This window comes from Callithrix jacchus, chromosome 15 (assembly GCF_049354715.1).
Source record: "Callithrix jacchus isolate 240 chromosome 15, calJac240_pri, whole genome shotgun sequence".
Classification (NCBI taxonomy): Eukaryota; Metazoa; Chordata; class Mammalia; order Primates; family Cebidae; genus Callithrix; species Callithrix jacchus.
The window spans coordinates 13,999,416-14,017,936 of record NC_133516.1 but is presented as its reverse complement, the minus strand read 5'-3'; the positions used below and the strand labels follow the sequence as shown (position 1 = coordinate 14,017,936).

Here is an 18,521-nt window from a genome sequence, read left to right as displayed (position 1 = left end):
GGGGACACAGGGCCAAACCATATCACTCAGCCCCCGGCCCCTCCCAAATCTCATGTCCCTCTCACATTTTGAAATCAATCATGCTTTCCCAACAGTCTCCCAAAGTCTTAACTCATTCCAGCATTAACTCAAAAGTCCAAGTCCAAAGTCTTATTTGAGACAAAGCAAGTCCCTTGCACCTGTGATCTTTTAAAATAAAAAATAAGTTAGTTACTTCCAAGATACAACAGGAGTGCAGACATTAGGTAAATGCTCCCATTCCAAAAGGGAGAAATTGGCCCAAACAAAGGAGCAGGGAAGTCATTACATCTTAAAGCTCCAAAACATCTCCTTTGACACCATGTCTCACATCCAGGGCACACTGATGCAAGGGGTGGGCTCCCATGGCCCGCAGCTCCACCCCTGTGGCTGCTTTTGGGGCTGGTATTGAGAACCTTCAGCTTTTCCAGATGCTGTGAGCTGTTGGTGGAGCTACCATTCTGGGGCCTGGAGGATGGTGGCCTTCTTCTGAAAGCTCCACTAGGCAGTACCCTAGTAGGGACTGTGTGGGGGCAACAAAGCCATATTTCTCCTCTATACTGCCCTAGTAGAGGTTCTCCATGAGGGCCTCACCGTTGCAATAGACTTCTGTCTGGACATCCAGGTGTTTCCATACATCCTCTGAAATCTAGGTGGAGGTTCCTAAGACTCAACTCTTGCCTTCTGCATACCTGCAGGCCCAACACCACAGGGAAGATGCCAACGCTTGGGGCTTGCACCCTCTGAAGCAACAGTCCAAGCTGTATCTTGCCCCCTTTTAGCCACAGCTGGAGCAGCTTGGATGCAGGGCACCATATCCTGAGGCTGCAGAGCAGGGGGGCTCTGGGCCTGATCCAGGAAACCATCTTTCCCTCCTAGTTGTCCAGGCCTGTGAAAGGAGGGGCTGCTGCAAAGATCTCTGAAATGCCCCGGAGACATTGTCCCTATTGTCTTGGCTATTAATATTCATTTCCTTTTTACATATGCAAATTTCTGTGGCTGGCTTGACTTTCTCTCCAGAAAATGGGTTTTTCTTTTCTACCACATGGTCATGCTGCAAATTTTCCAAACTTTTATGCTCTGCTTCCCTTTTAAATATAAGTTCTCTTTGCTTATGCAAATAAGCATAGGTATTTAAAGGCATCCAGGCCACATCTTGAACACTATGCTGTTTAGAAATTTCTTCTGCCAGATACCTTAAATCATCTCTCTCAAGTTCAGAGTTCCACAGATCCCTAGGTCAGGAATACAATGCTGCCAGTCTCTTTGCTAAAGCACAGCAAGTGAACTTTGAAGTGACCTTTGCTCCAGTTCACAGTAAGTTCCTCATCTCCATCTGAGCCCACCTCAACCTGGATTTCATCGTCCATATCACTATCAGCATTTTGGTCAAAACCATTCACCAAGTCTCTAGGAAGTTCCAAACTTTCCCTCATCTTCCTGTCTTCTTCTAGCCCTCCAAAGTGTTCCAACCTCTGCCTGTCACCCAGTTCCAAAGCTGCTTCCACATTTTCAGGTATCTTTGTAGCAATGCCCCACTTCTCTTGTATAATTTTCTGTATTAGTCTGTTCTCACACTGTTATAAAGATTTACCTGAGACTGGGTACTTTATAAAACAAAAAAGGTTTAATTGACTCACAGTTCTGCAGGTTTTACAGGAAGCATGGCTGGGAAGTCTCAGGAAACTTATGATTCTGGCAGAAGGGCAAAGGGGAAGCAAGTAACTCCTTCACATGGCAGCAGGAGAGAGTGTGAACAGGGAAGTACTCCACACTTTTAAACAACAAGATCTCATGAGAACTAGCACAACAGCAAGGGGGGAATCTGCCCCCATGATCCAGTCATCTCCCACCAGTGTTTAGAGATTTCTTGCTAACACTAGAGATTACAACTCAACATGAGATTTGGGTGGAGCTAAACCGTATCAGGTGTATAGCAATGTTTCAATATATATGATGTGCAACGATCAGATCAGGGTAATTAGCATAACCATCATCTCAAAACGTTTATCATGTCTTTGTTTTGGGAACATCCAATATCCTTCTTGTAGATATTTGAGACTATATTATTAACTAGAGTCATCTTACAGTGGTGCCGAACACTAGAACTTATTCCTCCTCTTATTTTGTATTCTTTAAAACGTCTCTCCCTATTCCCCTCTTCCCTGTACCCTTCCCTGCCTCTGCTATCTTCTGTTCTACTTTTTACTTCTATGAGATCAACTTTTTTAGCTTCCACATATAAGTGAGAACATGTGGTGATAAACATTCTGTTCCTGGCTTATTTCACTTAACATAATGTCTTCTAGCTCCATCTGTGTCACTGTAAATCACAGGATTTCATTCTTTTTCATGGCTAATATTCCATTGTGCATATATACCACATTTTCTTTATCCATTCATCTGCCGTTGGACACCTAAGTTGACTTCATATCTCGGCTATTGCAAATAGTACTGCAATAAACACTGGGGTGCAGATGTCTTTCAACATACTGATTTCCTTTCCTTTGGATAAATGCCACATTGTGGGACTGCAGGATCATATGACAGTTCTATTCATACTTTTTTGAGGAGCCTCTGTACTATTCTCCAGAGTGGCTGTGCTAGTTTACATTCCCACCAACAGTTATGAATTCCCTTATCTCCACATCTTTCCTTGCCAGCATTGGATATTTTTTGCCTTTTTTGATCACAGCCATCCTGGAGTGAGATGATACCACATTGTGGTTTCAATTTGCATTTCCCTGATGATTGAGCATTTCATCATCTGTCTTTGGCTATATATGTCTTTTGAGAAATACCTGTTCATATTATCTGCTCATAACAATTTTTTTTTCTGTTGACATGTTTGAGTTCCTTGTATATTTGTATTTTTCTTTTTTTGGATGCAGGGCCTCACTGTGCCAGGCTGGAATGCAGTGGCATGATCATGGCCCACTGCAGCCTCAATCTCCCAGGCTCAGGTGATCTGCCCACCTCAGCCTTCTGAGTAGCTGGAACTGCAGGCACACACCACAATGCCTGGCTTTTTGTATTTTTTTGTAGAGACAGGGTTTCCCCATATTGGTCTCAAAATCCTGGACTCAACCGACCCACCACCTCAGCCTCCCAAAGTGCTGGGATTACAGGTGTAAGCCACCACACCTGGCCTATATATTCTGGATATAGATATTAATCTCCTATTGGATGAACAGTTGGCAAATACGTTCTTCCATTCTTTAGGCTGTCTTTTCACTCTGTTGATTATTTCCTTTGCTGTGTGGAAACTTTTTAGTTTGAAATAATCCAATTTATTTTTGCTTTTGTTGCCTGTGATTTTGAGGACTTAGTCATAAAATCTATTCTCAGATCGATGTCCTGAAGTGTTTTTCCTATGCTTTCTTCTAGTAATTTTATAGTTTTGGGTCTTATATTTAGGTATTTGATCCATTTTGAGTTGGTTTTTGTATAGATTTAGAGGTGGGGTCTAGTTTCTTTCTTCTACATATGACTATCCAGTTTTCCCAACATCACTTACTGAAGAGGGTGTCCTTTTCCCAATCAGTGTACTTGGTGTCTTTGTCAAAAATCAGTTGGCTGCATATACATGGATTGATTTCTAGGTTCTCTATTCTATGTGTATTCTTATGCCAGTGCCATGCTGTTTTGGTTACTATAGCTTTGTAGTATATTCTGAAGTCTGGTAGTGTAAGCCACCAACTTTGTTGTTTTTGCTCAGATCGCTTTGGCTATTCAGGGTCTTTTGTGTCCCATACACATATTAAGAGGTCTTTTCTATTTCTGTTAAGAATGACACTGGCATTCTGATAGGGCCTCCATTGAATCTGTAGCTTGTTTGAGTAATATGGTTATTTTAGAAATATTAATTCTTCCAATTCATGATCATGGGATGTCTGTTTGTGTCTTTTCCAACTTCTATTTTTTTTTTTTTCCTGAGACAAAGTCTGGCTCTATCACCCAGGCTGGAGTGCAGTGCTGCTATATCAGCTTACTACAACCTCCACCTCCTGGGCTTATGCCATCCTTCTACCTCTGCCTCCCTTTTAGCTGGGACAACAGGCATGTGCCACCAGCAGGACAAAAAATAGCCTGGCTAATTTTTGTATATTTGGTAGAGATGAGGTTTCACCATTTGCCGAAGCTGGTCTTAAACTTGTGAGCTCAAGTGATGATCCTACCTCAGCCTCCCAAAGTGCTGGAATTACAGACATGAGCCACCACCTGACCTCTAATTTCTTTAATCAGTGTTTTCTAGTTTTCCTTGTAGAGACCTTTCACCTCCTTGGTTAAATGTATTCCTAAGTTGTTTTTATTTTTTATAGCTGTTGCAAATGGATTGCATTCTTTTTCAGCTAGTTATTGGTGTACAGAAACACTAATGATTTTTGCATGTTGATTTTGTATCCTGCAGCTTTACTGAATTATCAGTTTTATGAATTTTTTTCGTAGAGTCTTTAGGTTTTTCTATGTATAAGATTGTGTTGTCTACAAACAGCGACTATTTGGTTTCCTCCCTTCTCTTGTCTGACTGCTCTGGATAGGACTTCCATACTATGTTGAATAAAAGTAGGAAGAGTAGGCATCCCTGCCTTGCTCCACGTCTTAGAAGAAAACCTTTCAGTCTTTCCTTATTATGTTAGCTGTGGCTTTGTCATATATGGTCTTATTGCATTGACGTACTTTCTTTCTATACCTTAGAGGTTTTTTTTTCAATATCATAAAGGGATATTGAATTTTACCAAATGATTTTTCTGCATGTACAGAGATGATCATATAGTTTTCGTCCTTCATGCTATTTATGTCATGTAGCATGTTTGTTGATCTGCATATGTTGAATCATCCTTGTATTCCTGTGGTAACATCCCACTTGATCATGGGTATTATATTTTGATGTATTGTTGGATTTAGTGTTTGGTTTTTTTTGTGTGAGAGAGAGTCTCAGTCTGTCACTCAGGCTGGAGTGCAGTGGTGCAAACTTGGTTCACTGCAACCTCCACTTTCTCCTGCTTCAGCCTAGCAAGTAGCTGGGACTACAGGCATGGGCAACCACGCCAGGATGATTTTTGTATTTTTAGTAGAGATAAGGTTTCTTGGCCAGGCACAGTGGTTCGTATCTGTAATCCCAACATTTTGGGAGGCCGAGGTGGGAGGATGGCTTGAGCCAGGAGTTTTTTGAGACTTGTCTGGGCAACAGAGTAAAACCATGCCTCTAAAAAAAAAGCAAGCTGGGCATGGGGGCATGCCCCTGTAGTTCTAGCTACTCAGGAGGCTGAGGTAGGAGGCTTGCTTGAACCCAGGAGGGCGAGGCTCCAGTGAGCAGTGATTGTGCCATGCCCTCTAGTCTGTGTGACAAAGCAATAGGCTGTCTCAAACAAAAATCTCTTAATTTCACTGATTTTTAAAAATTATTTTTCTAGTTCTAGTCCCTATTTCATTTATTTCTGCTCTGATCTTTAATATTTTCTTCCTCTTACCAACTCTAGGCTTGGCTTGGTTTGTTCTTTTTATAGTTCCTTAGATTGTTATGCCAATACGTTATTTGGAGATTTTCTTCTTTCTTGATGTAGGACTTTACAGCTATAAATTTTCCTCTTTAACTGCTTTTGCCACATACCATAAATGGTCTTTTTATGGGAGGTTATTTCCATTTTCACTAGTCTCCAGATATTTTTAAATTTTCCGATTACTTTCTTCTTTGTCTCCATTGGTTGTTTAGGAACATGTTCAATTTCCACAGATTTGTGAATTTCTTAAAATTCTTATTACTGATTTCTAGTTTCATACCATTATGGTCAGAAAAAATACCTGTTAGGATTTTCAATTTTAAATTTCTTAAATATGGCCTATCCTGGAGAATGTTCAATGTGCACTTGAGAAAAATGTGTTTTCATGCTGTTGAATGGAATGTTCTGTGTATGTTTGTTAGGTCTGTTTGGTCTAATGTATAATTCAAGTCCAGTGTTTCTGCATTACCTCTGTCTGGATAGTGTGTCCATTGTTGAAGTCCTCTATTATTATTGTATTTCAGTTTCGCTCTTCAGATTTATAATCTGCTTTATAGATTTAGGTGCTCCCATGTTATGTGCATATATATTTGCAACTGTTGTATGTTCTTGATGAATATTAATATATTTATTATATATATTATTATATAACTTGGTCTCATTTGACAGTTTTTGACTTAAAGTCTATTTTATCTAAGTAGAGCTACTCCTGCTCTCTTACGGTTTCCCGTGCACACAATATCTTTTTCCATCTTTCAAGTTACGTGTGTCCCTAACGGTGAAGCAGGTTTCTTTCAGGCAGCATAGAGTTGGGTGTTATTTTTAATCCAGTCGGCCGCTCTGTCTTTTGGTTGGCATATCTAACCTATTCACATTCAAGGTAACTACTGATAGGTAAGGACTTATCACTGCAACTTTGTTCATTGTTTTGTAGATCCTTTTCCTTCCTCCTCTCTTGCTTTCTGATTAGATGATTTTTCTCCGGTATGGTATGCATTTACTCCTGGCTTTTTATCTTTCTCTATCTGCCATAATTTCCTGCTTTGTGGTTATGAAGCTTACTTAAAACGTCTTAGCTATAACAGGTGATTTAAAGCTTATTACAACTTCGATTGCATAAAGTTCTGCTTTTACCTCACCTCTCCCAAACACATTTCATGTTTTTGATGTCACAATTTACTTTTTTTTTTTTTTTTTTGGAGATGGAGTTTTGCTCTTTCCTCCAGCCTGGAGTGCAATGGTGTGATCTTGTCTCACTGTTCTAGTTTCAAGCAATTCTCTGCCTCAGCCTCCCGAGTAGCTGGGATTACAGGCACCTACCAACATGCTCGGCTAATTTTGTATTTTTAGTAGAGACAGGGTTTCACCATGTTGGCCAGGCTGGTCTCGAACTCCTGACTTCGTGATCCACCCACCTTGGCCTCCCAAAGTGCTGGCATTACAGGCATGAGCCACCATGCCTGGCCCACAATTTACATTTCTATATTGAATATTCCTTTTGCCTTGGTTCTTTATACTGTAAAAGAAGAAGGGGAATCACTGAGTTTCGCTTTGAGAATATCAAGTTGCTTTGGCATTAATTTTAGGCTCAATGAGAAACGTTCTGATACATAACTTCGGGCAGGTAGCATCACTGACTCTGGAATCACAAGTCTGAACTACCCTGCTCTGCTGCCTCTTCAGCATGTTACTTGGGTGAAATTGCTTGTCACCTCTGACTCAGCTTTCTCATCTGTAAACTGGGGTTGAGACTATGTCATATGGCTGCAGCAGGCATCTGAATGGTGATGAGTTATGTTCAACCACGTCCCTCAATTTTATCTCCTGATACATTAGGAAGCGGTTCCCTTGTAGCCCAGGTCTTAGGAGCAGTTAAATTAAAAAGCTCAGCTAGCATTTCCGGGGTATTTGCCATGTGCCTGCATGGCACACAGCAAAAGTTTACGTGTATTATTTCATCTCCACAGCAGTTCTATTTATAAAGAAACAGAAGCTTAGCAAGGTTAACTGATGTGCTGATTACAAGTAGTACATGGCACGAGCAGGATCGATTTTCTATTTAAGGGTTACAAATTTGTATTGGCTGGTCCTGGTGGCTCACGCCTGTAATTCCAACACTTTGGGAGGCTGAGGCAGGCAGACCACCTGAGATTAGGAGTCTGAGACCAGCTTGGCCAACATGGTGAAACCTCATCTCTACTAAAAATATAAAAATTAGCTGAGTGTGGTGGTGGGTGCCTGTAATCCCAGCTACTTGAGACCCTGAGGCAGGAGAATCACTTGAACCTGGGAGGTGAAGGTTGCAGTGAGCTGAGACCATGCCACTGGACTCCAGCCTGAGCAACAAGAGCAAAACTGTCTCAAAAAAAAACGTATATCTAGTTTATGTGTCAATTTCCTGTGGGTTTGGTTAGTATCGGTCCATGAGAGCCTGTCATTCCCGTGCACTGAGGAAAGACCATCTGAGTGTGTCAGGTGGAAACCTAGGTCTCTGCCTCCTCCTGTGGGAGCTGCTTCAACGATAAACCAAGTCCCATGGCCAAAAACTGAATGAGGAGTTTTCTCTTTGGCAGCCTTGCCCCAGTCACAGGAGCATTCGGGTGGCTCTGAAGACAGCTGAGGATGGGCTGCTTATCTGAATTAAGGAAGGTGGTCACACTCAGGTTCCTGACTCTGGGCTAATAAAATTGTGAACAGGGCTCTAAATGTCCTCCATGACTTGACAGCCTGAGAGCCAGCCAGGAGACCTGTGGAGCTTAAACACAGAGGCATTTATTGTTAGAAAGGGCAAGTCTTACACTCAAATAAGTTTTCGCGTGAACACATTAAAAGGGAGATGGCCCTGGCCCCTCCGTGTCTCTGCTCCAAGGCCTAATTCGGTTCTGTTGCAGCCTGGCCAACCACTGTTTTCTGCAGAAGGTGAAGTTCCTCTGTATCACCCGCCAGCTGTGGGAGGCGGCGTACGGCAGACTCTGGAATGCCATTAGTGTGAGTTCCACCCACTTTGCAGGCTTCAGGGGAAAAGGGAAAAAGTCTCAGTAGGCAAAATGTACTTCCTAAAAAGCTGGACAGAGGTACTGACGTTCCTTTGCTTAACAAGCAAAAAAAACCCAACCAGTCAGGTGAGCTGGCGCATGACAACGGTGTGAAGGCAGGGAGTCTACACTGGGAATGGTGGTGTGGACACCCTGGGCAAGGAAGCCCAATGTGGAACCTCTTCTCAGAAGTGTGGGAGGCAGTGGAGGCCAAGCCCACCAGAGGCGGGGCCTCTCCCCAGCTGCTTCGGGACCTCTGGTTCTCCCGGGCCAGGCTCCACGGAGTCATCAGTCCTCAGTCACAGGCGGGGGAATGAGCTGCAGCTGGAAGTTCTCGTTCTGGAAGATGCTGTTGAAAGCAGGACCGCCCTGGGAGCCACTGAATGGCCTATAGCTCTCGCTGCTGCGATTCTGGGAGAGTTCTGTGAGGAGAGCCAGCTGCAAAGGAGGGACACTGTCAGCTAAGATTTGCAGGGGGCAGAGGGAAGGGGGCGTGTAACAGAGGTACGGAGGCTCCTAGTTCCTGTTTCAGACACATGAGAGGCAGCACTGTCTTGCAGGAGCAGTGAAAACCCTGCGTCGGAATCTCAGGTCTGTACGTCGCAAACTAGCAGAGTGACTGGGCAAGTTCACTTCATCTTTTAGGGCCTATATTTCCTCATCCAATAATGAGACTGGACGGGTTCGCTCCCAAGGGCACACAAACTGCTCTGCCCGGCTCTGGAGAGCCCCCCACTGAGGACTGCCCTGCTGAACGTTCCTTCCCTGTGGACGCGCCCCGGGCCGAGGAGCTCCGTGCTCAGCTTTGCTGGTGCCCGGCTCTGCCTCTTGGTGCAGTCCCCTCGGAGTGAATGACTAAGGCTCACCACTGGCTCTGACCGCTCTTCTGTAACCCGGAAGGCTTCACAGACACCCAGCTGCCAACTCAAACTCAGGGGCTCCAGAGTCGAACTCCTGGATTCTACCTTCTCCTCTGAGTCCTCCCTGCTCCCAACTTCTTGATTCCCACCCATGACACCAGCAGTGCCCTCGCTTTGTCAGTGGCTCAATTCTGGAAGAGCTGTCAAGGAGGAGAGAAGGGTAGGAGGAAATCCTGACGTGGCCTGCTGGGAAGCCAGCGCGCTGCCACTCAGAGGGGCCTTCCCTTTCTACGAAGGTAGGGAGCTGGCAGCCTGGCTATTGAGGTGCCCTTGACGGTCAGAGAAGAGATGAATTCTACACCCAAGGTCCTCAGACTTCCTGCCTGATTAGTGTCTTTGCCTGTTGCTTCCCAGAACACTGTGAGTTAACTTCCACCCCGCAGAGCTAACTTGAAGGAAAACTCAGAGCCAAGGTAAAAACGTTCCCTAATAACAGGAGTTGGGCCCTGTGGGAGAGGCTGTCGTGTCCCACTACCCGAACTCTAAGGGACCCTGTGTAGGCTCACACGGAGGCGGTGAAAGCCTGGCCCATGGGGCATGTGCAGCTGAGACGAGCGGGCCATCACACTCCTCCGGCTACCTGTCTGCGTCCACTCAACATGTCAGAGGTCCGAGGGGATGTCGAATCGCCTCCGTGACAGTATCGAGTGTCTTTCCACCACAGGCACTTTGCTAGGTCCTTGCCATGTGTGTGATTTCTGATCCTTCATAACATCCCTCTGGGGCAGAAAGCCTGGAGCCTGAGAAGTGACTTGCCCTAGGTCAACAGCGGGAAGTGGCAGCATGGAGTCACCTGCCAGGCACCATGTCTTTGAGGTGCCCTCCGAACTCTAGCAACAGTGCCACAAGCTCGTGTGTCCATTTGTCACTTCTGTTGAAAACTCAGTGCCGGTGTCTGTGGGAACTGGGGAGACATCTGAAGGCTCCTAAGTGTCAATTTATCAAAAATAATCCAGGTCCTGGCCTGGAGACACATCTACGGTCTGATCCACAAGTCAGTCACTCTGACTCAAGCTCTGACTGAAAGTGCCCAAGCAGGCCCACTCAAGCCATCGGGCAGGGACCAAGAGATGTCCCTTGCTCTATCCGAGTCCATCTCGTGCCACTTCCTTTCTTCCATAACCCTCCCAGTGCCCATTAGTCTGCGAAGCTCCCTGCAATGACTGTTATGTGCAATGCTCTGAGCAGAATGGGCAACAGGAGCTCAGCTCAGTGCCTTCACATCCTGACACTGGGAGGTGGGAAGAGCAACTGCAAGAACAGCGGTAACGAAAGCCTTGTATTTCCCGGGAAAAGAGATGTTTGTGTTCTGCTTTGGCCACTTTGTGATCTGGAAACCAATGAGCCCTAAATAAGAGCTCAACAGTTTGAAGCAGAAGAACCTCCTTGGAAGACCCAGAAACCCAACCCCTGGGCGGAGCCTGGCTGAGGCGGGGAGGGATGGGGTGACGCCAGTTCAGGAAGACCCTGGAGAAGCTTCCTGGAATAACAACCTCTGCCCAGACCAACTCTCAAAGAGGGAACACCACTTTTTCCCCTGGGCTACCAAGTAACCTAGCAGGTTCTGCCTAAGAATGGGGAGCGGGCAAAGGGAGCCCGGGCAGAGAAGCCGAGTAGGCAGCAGTTTGCACGAGCTCGCCGCGGCTCAGGAACAAATGGGAGCAGCGAGGAGGCCGCAGGTCTGGACTCGTTCTTTAGGTGGTGGAGATCCAGAACGCGTCTTCAGCAAGGGAGTGACACGACACATTTGGGTTTAGAAAGGGTGGCCAGGCAGCCGCATGGAGAAGGGACAGAAGGGTTTCCAGCCAATCAGAAGACCTGCAGTGGCCCAATGATAAGGAGACCCAACCCGGGGTAGTGGCGCAAGGGGGATTAGCAGAGAAGATCCCACAGGACGTCCTCAGTCGGGGGGAAAGAAGGTGAGGGCTGAGCCTAGTGCTGCCAGGTCTCTACTCTGGGTGGCTGGACGGCAGAGGTGCCATTCCTGAGGCAGGCCCTAGGCACAGAAGAACAGGTGGAGACAGTGGATGAATACACATGCGAAGTGCCTGGGGGACACCCGGTCTGATGCAGGGGCAGTGACTGCTGGACACCATCCAGTCTGTGCTCCTCTTCCACAGTTAGAGTAGACCAAGAATTTCAGCCCAAGGTCTTTCGGAATCAAGACCAATATTCCTAGTCTCCACTGCAGTAAGGTGTGGCCAACGGTCTAAATTCTAGACAATGAAGGTAAGTGGAAGCCACCACGGTGAACCATCCAAGTTGAAGTCACATGTTAAGGATGGCAGAGCCACAAGACAAGACAGCTGAGGGGACGTGCGTGGCGAGCCCTGGCTGGCTGCGTTTACACTTCTCTTGCTTAAACCACTAAACTGTGCATTTGCCTTCCATGGCCAAACTAGCTCAACCAATGCAGATGCCCAGGAGGGTCTAGGGCTTCAGACAGAAGGGACACTTATCCGCATAGCAAACAAAGCCCTCCTGAGGCACCAGCCTTCCGGCCTGCTCTCTCTGGAGGGAGGTCAAACACAGAAGCACTTCTGTGTCCTCATAGCTCATGGCAGGTAAGGAACAGACAGCTTTCCACTTCCTCTGCCCTCTTTGCCAAGCTCTGAGTGCTCCCTGGGGCCAGAGTCTGTTGTCCATGTAGCCATAACGGGGATGCCAGGGCACCTTCCAGGCTGGGAGGAGGCTAGAGGGAGGTCTGGAGACACTGCGTTTCTAAAGCAGGAAATTACAAACCGGGAAACAAAAATATAAACAGGCAGGCGAACATTACCCTGGAGCTTCCTCGGTAGAGGCGGCAAAGCTGATCAAATGCTTGGATTTGCTGTGGATCCAGAACAGGTTCTGAGGTTGCCTGAAAAATAAAAACCGCTAAGATTAGCAACATCACGTGGCTGGGTGGCCTCTGAACTCGCTCGACACTATGCTGAAGCAGAATATGGGACTTCCTTCATTCTTTTAAAACAGTCCATGCTCCCAGCAGTCAGTGAGGTACACACTGACATCAGTTAGAATTTGGCCTGTCCCTCCAGACCCCTCCTTGGCGAGGCTGTGCTGGCCCGTCTCCAGATGCCCACAAGTGCAGGCTCCTTTCAGAGCTCTTCGGCCCTCTCCTTCCAGTCTTGCACTCCCATCTCCGTCGCTTCCTATGGCCAGCAAGGATACACCTTTCCTCTAATGGTGACAGGAGACGCACTGTAATTTAAAACCCTCGTCCTCTTCCTGTCTCACTGTAAAGCTGGTAGCCCCCACAGGGTGGCAAGATTCTTCTGCTGCTTTTGGGAAAGGGCCGGTCTGCCTGCTCATACAGTGCCTTGTCTTCTTCCCCTGCTGTTGTGGCGGGACCTGCCAAACAGCAGGTCTTTTCTCAGTGGACCCGATCTGACTCTTATTTAGAGAGAAGAAATGGGATCCTGGGAGGCTGCCATAGGTTTGGAGTCAGAGGAGAATGTGAATATGAGTCTGACAGTGACCTGCTATGTAACTTCAGGCAAGCCGCCACGCTTCTCTAAGCCTCGGCTGCCTCACCTGTGGGAAGGGGTAATGCTCACCTGTGTTAAGGATGGCAGAGCCACAAGCCAGAAGACAGCTGAGGGGACGTGCGTGGTGTGCCCTGGCTGGCTGCGTTTACACTTCTGTCTTGCTTAAATCACTAAACTGTGCAGTTGTCTTTCATGGCCAACACTAACACATCCAGTGCAGATGCCCAGGGGGGTCCAGAGCTTCGGACAGAAGGGGCACTTATCCACACAGTAAACAAAGCCCTCCTGGAGGCATCGGCCTTCTGGCCTGCTCCCTCCAAAAGCTAAGGGGTAATGACCTTTTGAGTTACCACAAATTAAATATATATATTTAAAGATATATATTTAAAGTGTTGCCTGGCTGGGTGTGGGGTTCACGCCTGTAATCCCAGCACTTTGGGTGGCCGAGGCGGGCCAATCACCTGAGTTCAGGAGTTTCGAGAACAGCCTGGCCAACATGGTGAAAACCCGTCTCTACTAAAAATACAAAAATTAGCCAGACATGGTGGTGGGTGCCTGTAGCCCCAGTTACTTGGGAGGCTGAGGCAGCAGAATCACTTGAGGCCGGGAGGCATGGAGGTTGTACTGAGCTGAGATCCTACCATTGCCATTGCATTCCAGCCTGGGCGAGCAAGCAAGACTCCATCTCAAAAAAAAAAAGAAAAAAGAAAAATTTTGCAACTGCCTAAGACAGGGGAGGGCTCAGTATATGCTAGCTTATCTCACAATTCAGATACCCATAGTTAAAAGCTGATTTCAGAGTGTTTTTGTTTATGTATAGATTGGCAGAAAGACCTCTTTCTTTGCCCTGTATTATGAGCCTGTCCCAAGTGTCTGCAGTGCACAGGCTGGTGGGTTCATCAGCCTCAGCCCAGAGCCTGGCTTTAACGATGACCAGCAGCAGCGTCTTAGGGAGCTGTCTATCCTCTCTGAGCTGGGCACTTTTTGCGTGTTTGTTTTTGCTCACATGGGGATAGTGACTACAGCTACACCACATAAAGTGGCTGGAAGAGTCAAGAAGGCAATGCACGCACAACACATCGTGGACGCACAGGCCTCTGCAAGTTCTCACTGAGCGCCACGAACTAGAGAGCGCGGGAAGGCCCACAGGTGCCGCACAGCCAGTCTCCGTGAGACACTGCAGTGCGGCCCTCGCCCTGAAGTGGCTGGAGACACAGAAAGGAGGGGGCATCAGAGCATCGTGCACGGGAGCAACTGGGTCATGAAAGAGGTTCGGGGATGTGCAGAAGACGGTGCGCGGAGAGTGAGAGGGAAAACTGCATGGAAATGAGGGCTGCGAAGATCAGCTCCCGTCCGTCTTGCTCTCCGGTGCCCACTATGTGCTTGGCCCAGAGCAGCCATAGAGTCATCGTCTGCCAGTCAAGTGAAGGGATGGGAGCCGGCATGTAGATTTCTGGTTTCTTACCAGTTATCGCTGGAGCTGGCATAAACCCTCTGCAATGCAGTAAGAACACAGGACAGGCTTATAACACACTTGGGCTCAATCTGGACTCTGTCCAAGACCAGGTGAGAGGCTCTGAGCAAGTAACTCAGCTTCTCTCAGTCTCAGGTTCTTTATCTGTAAAATTCTACTTTGCAGAATTATGAAAATGAGAGACAATGTACGGGCTTGGCATCCATTTGATATTTAATAAATGGCAGTCATGACTGCGACCGCGTTGTTTACACTCCCAGAAAGAAGTGTCCCCTAGAAAGAACAATGGGGTGAAATCAGGAAACTCGGGCTCCAATCCTGCTCCCAGCTCCCTGTATGCCCTGAGGAGGTCACAGCTCTCCTCCAGGTTCCAGTTTATCAAAGGGCAATGTCACCTCAGGCCACACTCTACCATCCAGGGAAGAGGCGGGCACCATGGGATTAGCAGGCATTTAGGGCATGAAAGAGTCAAGAGACGCCGTAATGCTTATTGAGCCTAATCATGACTTTTACCTTTTACTGCATATTCAGAAGCAAATTAGGCGCAATGTCACAAAGACACATGACAGCCTGAAGAGAAGTAACAGTTTCTGTGTACAGATGCCAAATGAGGGTCACACAAAAAACAAAGGGGGGGGGCAACAAAATAGGAGTACAATCTCCGCTCACATCCAAAAACATGCAAGTATTCTCAGACCACTAACCTCCCTCCCGGGATAAAACTGGGTGGGAGTGATTTTCCAGTTGGAAGAGAAGGAAAAATGCATTTGCTGCTGTGTGCTACAGCAAATTTCTTTCTTCCCAGGTAACAAACTCCAGTGTTAAGAGCTAAAAATTAAACTGCAGCGAATATGAGAAGAAACAGTGGCAGCCCTGGAAATGACCTTGTAGTACTCAGCGTTAGAGTAAATCCAGGGAAGACGAGGTTCTGATCATCTGTGGAGCCCCAGGGAGAGGGATGCTGGGCTCACATGGTGCGCCAGCACATTTCAAAGCTCAGTGACTCACAGATGTGGAAGTGGGGGCAGTAAGTACAGCTGCCGGAAGGAAGAAAACAAACCAGGGCTTTCAAGATCCACAGACCTCTTAATAAACATATCAAGCACTGATACAGGAAAACAACCACGATCCACCGCCACCCGACAGGCCAAGTTCCCAAGAACAGGGTGATACGACTCCTAGGGATCGTGGACATGAAGCCTTCCAATCACACTCTGTGACACGGGCAGTCACAGAAGCCTGAGCTCTGCTTGTTCGTTTCTTACTCTCTACAATTACTAAGATCCTGGAATCAAAACCCGAACGTTTCCTTTCCTAATTATCTTTGCACACTGATACACGAGAAGAGCAAACCTGGCTTGTGACAGGCACGGTCCACTTTGTATAATTCACAACACGATCATCTGTCTTTCCTGCATTCTAGAAGCCTTCTCCAGGCGCTTCTGTAAGTTTCTGTTGGCAGTGAAGGCAGAGATCTTTCTCTGTCTCTGTTACAACCTCAGCCAGTCTTTTGCCGCCGCCTAAGCTGTTTCATGTCGGAAGTCCTTAATATTTAAGTTTTGCCTAAAATGAAAGTTTACCTTCAGAGATAAATGAAAAGCCACTCCTTTCCCTCTGCAAACAGGAAATACCTTTTCCAAATTTGCACCCACAACAGTTTGCGACGGAACCTGACTCTTCATAGCCCCTCATTCCCCAGTGCCTCAAAACTCTCAGCAGGTCACTGCTAATAATGAGTTAGGTAATGGAATGATACAACAGGCAGACAAGCTGCTAAGCTGCCTAGAGAGAGGAGGGGGAAATGTGGCAGAACATCTCTGCGGGAGATTCGTTTAGAGTAGCTGTCATAACCCTAGAATCACCAGCTCTAAGGGAGGCGAGAGCTTGAGGCCACAGATAGAGACTGAAAGGCTAAGTGAAAAATAACCTTAACGACCCAAGACCTTCAATACGACAATTACAAAGAAACAGCACGGTGACCTTTTCACAGTACCGGGGAAAACGGCTGCTTTACGTCTTCTCGGATGCGACACAGAGGAACAACCCTCCCTCCCCTGCTGCAGCGGCTCACTTTATCCATCATGTAATGACCATGTGCCAGCCACTGTTATAAGTACTTAGCACCGAGCATCTCATTTAATCATCTCAAAAACCCTATGAGGTGTGTACTTTTGTTACTGTTATTTTGCAGGTGAAGAAGCTCAGCTCCCGGGGTTCAGTGATGTGCCAAGGTCATTCTGGTTGGTGGCAGAGCCCAGATCTGAACTGGGCAGTCCAGTTCCAGAGATGTCTTTCATCTGCCATTCTCTTGGTATGCGTCTGGAAGAAGCCTGAGGAAAGTCACTTTCAAGGGACCCAAACGGTTGTGTGAGCAGCAGTGTAGCGCTTACCTGGGTCAATCTGCCTAATCACGCTCCTGTGAAACTGATGGACGCCCGCCCTCCCTCTGGGGATCCTTCATGATTCTGCTTTAATTTCAAAATGCATCCCATCATTCTATAAAGTATAAACAAAAAGCCCAGGACAGAGAACGAGAGAGCAGCGAATGAAAATAAATAGAGCTATTAGTGTTCTGCTTAAAAATCACTTTGCAGCTGGGCGAGGTGGCTCATGCATGTAATCCCAGCACTTTGGGAGGCCGAGGTGTGGTAGTGCATGCCTGTATCCCAGTTACTTGGGAGGCTGAGGCAGGAGAATCGCTTGAACCCAGGAGGCAGACGTTGCAGTGAGCCGAGATCACGCCACTGCACTCCAGCCTGGGAAACAAGAGAGAGACTCCATCTCAACAAAATAAAATAAATAACTTTGGAAGCCTAGACCAAAGCCCAGTGTTAAGAACTAAGCTACGTTCTGCAGGGAGACACTTCACACACAAGGTCACCACAGCTCTGGGTACACACCACAGCTCTGGGTACACACCACAGCTCTGGGTACACACCACAGCTCTGGGTACACACCACAGCTCTGGGTACACACCACAGCTCTGGGTACACACCACAGCTCTGGGTACACACCACAGCTCTGGGTTCACACCACAGCTCTGGGTACACACCACAGCTCTGGGTACACACCACAGCTCTGGGTACACACCACAGCTCTGGGTACACACCACAGCTCTGGGTACACACCACAGCTCTGGGTTCACATTCATGAACACCTTCTGCCATCACAGAAAAAACTGAACTCGGCCCTGACACGAATTAGCTCTGTTGACATCCCTCGTATCAGTTATGCCATCTACAAATGGGGACAATCTCTGCACAGCCTACCTTACAAGGCTCTTACTTGTAAGGGAAGGGCTGGGAAGGGACATGGAGAAAGCACCTTTCCTGCTGTCCATTAGTCACTGGCCTTCTGCTAGCTGTGTTTAATGAGTACGTTAGCCCAATGAAGGAGACAGTATTTTCTCTAATTTACCTGTGAGATCAGGAATTCAAGACCAGCTGGCCTACATGGTAAAACCCCATCTCTACTAAAAAACAAAAATTAGCTAGACTTAGTGGCGCATGCCTGTAATCCCAGCTACTCAGGAGACTGAGGCAGGAGAATTGCTTGAGTCCAGGAGGCTGAAGTTGCAGTGAGCCAAGATCATGCCACTGTACTCCAGCCTGGGTAACAGAGCAAGACTTTGTCTCAAAATAATAATAATAATAATAGTAACTCATAGGGCTAAACTGAAGTTTAGACATACTAAAATACAGCTTGTAAGAGACAGGGTGACTGCTGATAACAGGCCTAACGCTGTAGCCCACTATGACATGTTCGTGACAAACATCGGGTGCCCTGAAGGTACACGGTATGGTGGGTTTCTCACGGACACCCTGAGCTGCGTGGTCTGTGCTGAAGGGGCTGATACTGCATCTGCCCGAGCGCCTCCCAGGATCCTCTGCGGTGCCATCATAAGGCTGGCGCGAGGTGAAAGCTGTGTCATTATATAAGGAGTGTCAGTACCTTCCGTCTGGTGTTATTCACCTGTTTCGCTCCCTCACAACAGAAAATGACCCCCAGCTGGTTCAGAGTCTTTGAATCCCAGATGCTGCTCCTTCCCCAACCTGCTTTGAAAGGCAACAGCCTGCGGAAAA

The 18,521-nt window shown here is 47.0% G+C and overlaps 1 protein-coding gene across 7 annotated transcripts in view; it reads right to left on the bottom strand.

The window, feature by feature from the left end:
• Window positions 1-8,272: 8,272 nt before the first annotated feature.
• Window positions 8,273-18,521, bottom strand: part of VPS8 (VPS8 subunit of CORVET complex) — a 258,139-nt gene continuing 247,890 nt past the window's right edge. For all 7 annotated transcript variants that reach the window (XM_035275299.3, XM_054246193.2, XM_078350390.1 and 4 more), the window contains 2 exons: window positions 12,257-12,337; window positions 8,273-8,995 (listed from right to left, as the gene is read on the bottom strand). In XM_035275299.3, the coding sequence (XP_035131190.1) occupies window positions 8,846-8,995; window positions 12,257-12,337 (231 nt within the window). In that variant the 3' untranslated portion in view covers window positions 8,273-8,845. The remainder of the gene's footprint in view (window positions 8,996-12,256; window positions 12,338-18,521) is intronic.